Source organism: Amia ocellicauda, chromosome 1 (genome assembly GCF_036373705.1).
Source record: "Amia ocellicauda isolate fAmiCal2 chromosome 1, fAmiCal2.hap1, whole genome shotgun sequence".
NCBI classification, from domain to species: domain Eukaryota; kingdom Metazoa; phylum Chordata; class Actinopteri; order Amiiformes; family Amiidae; genus Amia; species Amia ocellicauda.
This window is the reverse complement of record NC_089850.1, coordinates 17267559-17273558: the sequence shown is the minus strand read 5'-3', so window position 1 is coordinate 17273558 and position 6000 is coordinate 17267559. Positions and strand designations below refer to the sequence as shown.

The 6000-nt window shown below is 41.3% G+C and overlaps 1 protein-coding gene across 3 annotated transcripts in view; it reads left to right on the top strand.

Annotated features, from left to right (window-relative positions):
- The first annotated feature begins 201 nt into the window (after positions 1-201).
- Positions 202-6000, top strand: part of LOC136720763 (serine/threonine-protein kinase MRCK alpha) — a 110103-nt gene continuing 104304 nt past the window's right edge. For 2 of the 3 annotated variants that reach the window (XM_066697399.1, XM_066697397.1), the window contains exon 1: positions 204-1225. In XM_066697399.1, coding sequence (XP_066553496.1) covers positions 1048-1225 — 178 coding nt within the window. In that variant the 5' untranslated portion in view covers positions 204-1047. Of the gene's footprint in view, positions 1226-6000 lie in introns of all 3 variants that reach the window. The other variant, XM_066697398.1, reaches the window with a different exon arrangement.

Genomic DNA, 6000 nt, shown 5'->3' with positions numbered 1-6000 from the left:
CTGCTCAATCTTTCTTTCCTTCATGCTTAGCACAATGGGACTGCGTGGAATAACCTCGATATATCCCTATATGTTCCCACAGGCTTAAACCAGCCCTCCAACGTGGATAGCGTGTAGAATAACAGCACTCTTGACTCCTGCATCGCCCATTGACGTCCTCCACCGGCTTGAGATTCCCATTCACAAGCTCGGTCATCCCTCCAGTATCCCTGCATTCCCTGGTGGAGCAGCAGCTGCTGACGGCCGCCATGTTGGACTCGACTGTGCCTGCAGCAAGCCGTAACCGAGACAGCCCCAGACTGGAGAAGGCAGGGATCCGGAGAGAGATGTGCAAAAACCGTCCCAAATATCCGCCCAACAGAGCCGCACAGCACGGACGCGAAGATGAAAAGGCCGTGTAAAGGGTCGTTTTAAACCTGGCCAGCTCTGGGAAGAAGGACAGAGACCAAACATGGAATAAAAACTAAAAGTCTTTTTTTTCCTCCTCTATCGCAGACTGAACAGAGGAGGGGCTTGGGGCTTTTTTTATATGGCAGATTTGCCATTGATGCATTTTTTTTTTCTGGGGGTATTCCGTGTTTGCTGCATTGTGGAAACCCGATTGCTAACTTCGGAGGATCCTTTATTAACTGCTGTTTGATCCGGGCATGGGAATTAATTACCTAATTGGATTTTCTGCAAGAGGCCAATTTCAATCGGAAAGGAAACATTGTTGCCACTGCTGGCGTTACAATCGCCGGTTAGGCAGGGCAGGGTCTAGGCTTTCTTTATATTAGTATCTATTCCTCCAGAAATCATAGCAACAGAGAAACAACGATGCGGAAACGTTACTTTTCTCCTGTCTGTGTGAGGTTATGCGTTTTTAATGCGTTCAAATGAGAAGTTTTAACCATCAGGCTCAACTAGGGTAGGTGTAGGCAAACCGGTGGTGGTCCTGCACCAACTGGAGCAATCGCTGTGCTCCGCTATTGTAATTCTCATTTCGTAGTGTTCAGATTGAGATTTTAATATAATTTTTTCCAAACACATCTGTGTCTATTGTAAACCATGTCCGGGGAGGTGCGTTTGAAGAAGCTGGAGCAGCTGCTTTTGGACGGGCCGGCTCAGTCCAATGGGCAGTGCTGCAGTGTGGAGACATTGCTGGATGTCCTCGTCTGTCTCTATGATGAGTGCATCAACTCCCCGCTTAGGAGAGAGAAGAATGTGTCCGACTTTCTGGATTGGGGTGAGCCTATATTTTCACTTAAATACATCTGTTTGATTGTCACTACAACCCCACCACCACCCTCCAGCACAGAGGTGGTCAGCCCTGGTCCTGCAGAGCCGCAGTGCCTGCTGGTTTGTGTTTGATCCAAATCGCTAACTAATTAAGCCCAGCAATTCGCTCAATTAACCAGACATAATGTCCACGGGTTCCAGGTATCCAGTGATTGGTGATTTAGAGAGACCTTTAAAACCTGCAGGATTGTGGTGCTCCAGGAACAGGGTTGGCCATCCCTGCTCTAGCATCACAACATGACACTGACCTTTTTTCTTTCTCTTTTTTTTTTTTTTCCCTCTCCTCCAAGACACTATCCATAAACTCACACTCCTACCTTCTTGGGTTTTGGGGATTGGGACAGAATGGTACCAATTGATAGTTAAATATTGAACTATAAGTTAAAGATTGGTAGTTTTGTTATAGTTTTTTGTGGGGTTTTCAGTTTTGTGTTTGGTTGGAAGGCCAGGTCTTGACATCAAAAATGTCTCCCCCAAAAGGGACATTGTTTGTATCTGTGATGAATGTGTGCAAAAATGTTAGAACAATAAACGAATAAATAAAGACAGGAAAAGGCATTTAATGGTAGGGTGTGCACATCCTGAAATGCCTAAAAAACAGCAAAAGAAAGAAAGAAACATTTTGGTAACAATGTAATGAGCTTACACACCAGCCCAGGTATTTCAACTCCTTAACTTAGAAATAAAACGGGTGAATTACAAAAGGAGGACCTAAAGATGCATCTCCAAGCAACCATTGTTTGCTACTGACCCCAAAAAAAGATATGCAGCACCTTAAACTCCTTGGTCACTGATGTATGTTTTCAAATAAGATCAAATTGTCAGGACATGCCATTCATATCTGTGACCACTATCTTTGTGTCTCCAGACTGTTTTTGTCTTCTGAAATGACATCCTATAGTGACATTTTGAGTTTGGGCAAGACATTCCATGCAGGCAGTGCCAGATGGCAGTGGATAACAATTGATTTATTAAGAAATTGGTACAAAAAAAAAAAAAAAAATGTTATCAAATGTGCAAAAATTTCACAAAATGTGTTAAAAAAACACTGAGAAAATGTGTTTTGGCACACGCATGTGACTGTCATGTTCTGTCACCAATACTGATTTGAAAGGGAAAAAAAATATTTTACAATATTGTTTTTGACTGAGCTATTATTACTATGTCATTTATTTATATCTCCTGTGTTTCAAGGTAAATTGTAGCAACTTTGCTAAGGGAATCACTTCCAATGTGGGAAATCACTTTCACACTGACAGCTTCCAATTTTCTTGTACTGAGTGCTGCAGTTTAAAGGTCTTATGGCTACCCTAAGGGAAATGCTTATCAATAATTAGTATGTGTCAGTTTACATGTGCCTTATCTAGCCTTTCTTTTTTAATGCACGTTTATGAGTAATTATGACTCATTTATGAAATGTGCAAATCTTTCTTTTGAAAAACCCAGCTACCTGCTTATCATGAATTATTAACACATCCACATACGTAGATGGATGGAGAGAAATAGTGGATATATCATTCATACTTGGGGCCTTTCTGAAAGTCACATTGCTTTATGAAGAGACATAAGCATCATAGGGCTTCTGGTCGCACAGTATCTTTTATCACCCAGGGTAAGTTTTGAGCCTGGCTGCTGGTACGCATATGTTGAAGCAGGGTGTGGTTCTGTCATCAAAGGTTGGGTCTGGTAATACGCAATACGTTTTAAACGCATGAATTATAAACTTTTATTTTCGTGAACATTATTTTTTTTCAATTTTTCAGTTTTTATTGCAGAATAATTGTAGGGCTGGCCCTTGGCAGTGAGTCACCTCAGGTTATTTTTAAGCCTACTCCTCTGAGGAAAATGCAGGCAGACCGGCATCTTCATTCAGTGTCTGTTGTCATATTAGAACTTCTTTTGAGAAATGGGGGTTATTTTGTGATATGCAGCTGAATGAATGAATGATTTCATGATAAGAAATATTAATTCACTTGATATTATTTAACCCAGGGTTCGTTTTGTGTCATCTCATACTTGGAATCAAGAAGAGTTAAAAGAGTATTGTAACAGAAGGTGACATCTTATGAATTTTACAGGTTACTTGGTTAATTAATCCAAACAGTTTGTGTGTTCTTAGTCGTTAGAAATGCAACATTTGAATATATATCTTTAAGAAACCTGCTGCCTTATGGCCCTCCAGTGCCAGGGTTTGGTCACCCCTGACTTCTCATATTGACCCGATGACCAGATGTCAGGATGGTAATCGCTGAGTTCCTTATCGGTCTTTTCTACAGTCATTCAACCCCTTAAATTATTCAGACTAAGTCTTAAGGAGCACATACTATTGTTTAAACTAGCACTGGTCTAAGAACTATGCAGAGCACCAATTCAGTCCTTGTCCATCATGTAACTTTGCATGAAATGCAGTTTTAATGTAGTTATTTTTTTATGTATTAACGGTCACTGGCTGCAATCCATTCACTAGCATTTCACACTCGAAGGGATCAGGCATGTTGGTGAGTAAAGATGACAATGCAAAGTATTCATGCTATTTGGCTTGGCCTCAGCGTAATGCACCTAAGCAGATGGGCAATGCGGTGGCGCTTGTGGCAGGGTGTGAGGCTGCCGGGGGAACGCTGGTCTTTTGATGTTTCCCTAGAGCTTTGTGACAGCAGTCATTTCTGTGCTTGGTACTGGCAGCTGCAGGAAACCCAGGGCCATGCCTGTATGAGGTCATCCCAGGAAGCCAGTATAGCTCTGCTGACGGACTTGTGCAGAATTGTCGTGCAAACCCTGTGTGACAGGCTGCAAGTGAAAGAGAATTAATAAATGGCCCATTTGATCCGAGCAAAAGGGTTTACATCTTTTTTGGCCCCTCCTTCCTCTAGTATTCTTCATATGAATGTCTGAAATGTCGGATTTTCTACCGATTTTGATAGTGTTTATGGCATATGGGAAAAATTGCAATTCCACCAGCGTGTGATGAGCCATTTCCTCACTGCTGGAGGAGCGCTCTCTACTCTAACTGTGATACTGACGTACAGCTTCCGTTCGACAGATCAGTTCGTCATCAAAATCAGTGCTATTGGAAGCTGTGTCTGTCTGCATGAATAGGCTGAGATAAGCAGATGTGTATGACTTTAAACTTGTTGATTTCGTTTGAGGCACATTTGTTGGCAGCTGCAGGAATTGTTTAACCTGGAATAGTTTCATGTGCATGATTTTGGACTTTAATCAGAGAGAAAAAACTAAAATGACTGTTGCCCTAAATCTTATTGAAATTCGTCCCTTTTCCCAACAGAAACTTTATTTTCTTCTTCCTGAAGCATTACACATGTTTGAGCTGGAGGCTGAATGTAAAGTACATATTAGGTTTTTATTTTAATACAAAAGCTAACGTTGGGAGTACCGTAAGACAAGAGAAGATCATTACAATGGGTTTCTATGTGCTGTATTATTTCTGCAAGTATTTTCTACTTTTGTACAGCTATTTAGGATCCTTTTTCTTTTTCCGGTGGCATTTGTAAGCTGTTACGGATTCTGAAAGTGTTCTTATGCAGTCTTGACACCTGACTGGAGGGTCAAAAGAAATGTGCACAACAAATACCCAATCTCTTGCACTTTTCATTTCTTTAATAATCTCAGCTACTACTACCCATGTAAAACAAAATGAATTTTTAGACTTGTTTTACAGTTGGCACAGCCTTTCTCTGTGTGTCTTTAGCTGTTTATTAACACATGCATTTACCTTCAAGGCTTAGTCCTTCACTGTGTTTTAATGCCAGTGGATTAAAATCGGGATCAACTGAGATTTGTTTGTTTTCATGGTTTGATATCTCATAATGTGTGTGTACTTGTGAAGGAGCTCCTTTTTTCTCGTTTTCTATTTTCTGTTTCAAGTTGTTTGATTAGCTCCATATCCACGAGAGAGAGTGAAATGGAGAGATCTAGCTTCAAACACGGCTTTCTGAGCTCACACACAAGTCAACTGTTTTCATCTCCTCCAGCACACATCTCTCCAGGCAATTCCTCCTCATAAGCTACCATGACTCAAAACGATAATAGCAATTTAAGATCCACTCCCATGTCATTTGTTTGCCCGAAATGTATTTTTAATGCTAAAATAGTTTTAATTTTTAATTTTTATTTTTTTTAATTTGGTGCTTGAATATATCTGCCCATAGGTTTTTAAAAGACCTTGATTGTAGGTTAGTTACTATCCTGACTGTCGGCTCTGTCAGATTTGGTGACAAAAGAGTGTCATGCTACCCTGCATGTGACCCTACAGCACTTCAGGTCTTGTGGTTTGAATCTTAGCCTTGTGAAAGACAGGCTGCTTTAGGCTATCAAATCCTGGCCATTTAAAAGCTTTCTCCTTTGCATGCTTGGTGTTGTGTCGTTCATCATTATTAATACGCTGGGGGAGGGGGGCACTATTCGCACAACCACCCATAAAACAGTCCCATTGAATGCTCCGGCAGCGTAATCCCACCACACACCTCAAGGCTGGGTTGCAGATGGCCCGTTAATCTGCCGGGCCACCCTGCTGTCTGCATGGTCACGGGTAGTGCCGGTGCGTGGCAGGAAGTCAGAACATTTGAGTCACTCAGTAATTGCCCTGGAAAAATCTCAGATGGTCTTGTGGATTGGAGATGGAGATGTCTTTTTAAAATCAATGCATATCATTTTTGTGTTGCCCAAGTGAGATGAAGCGAAGATGGATACTTTTATCTTAGTGTC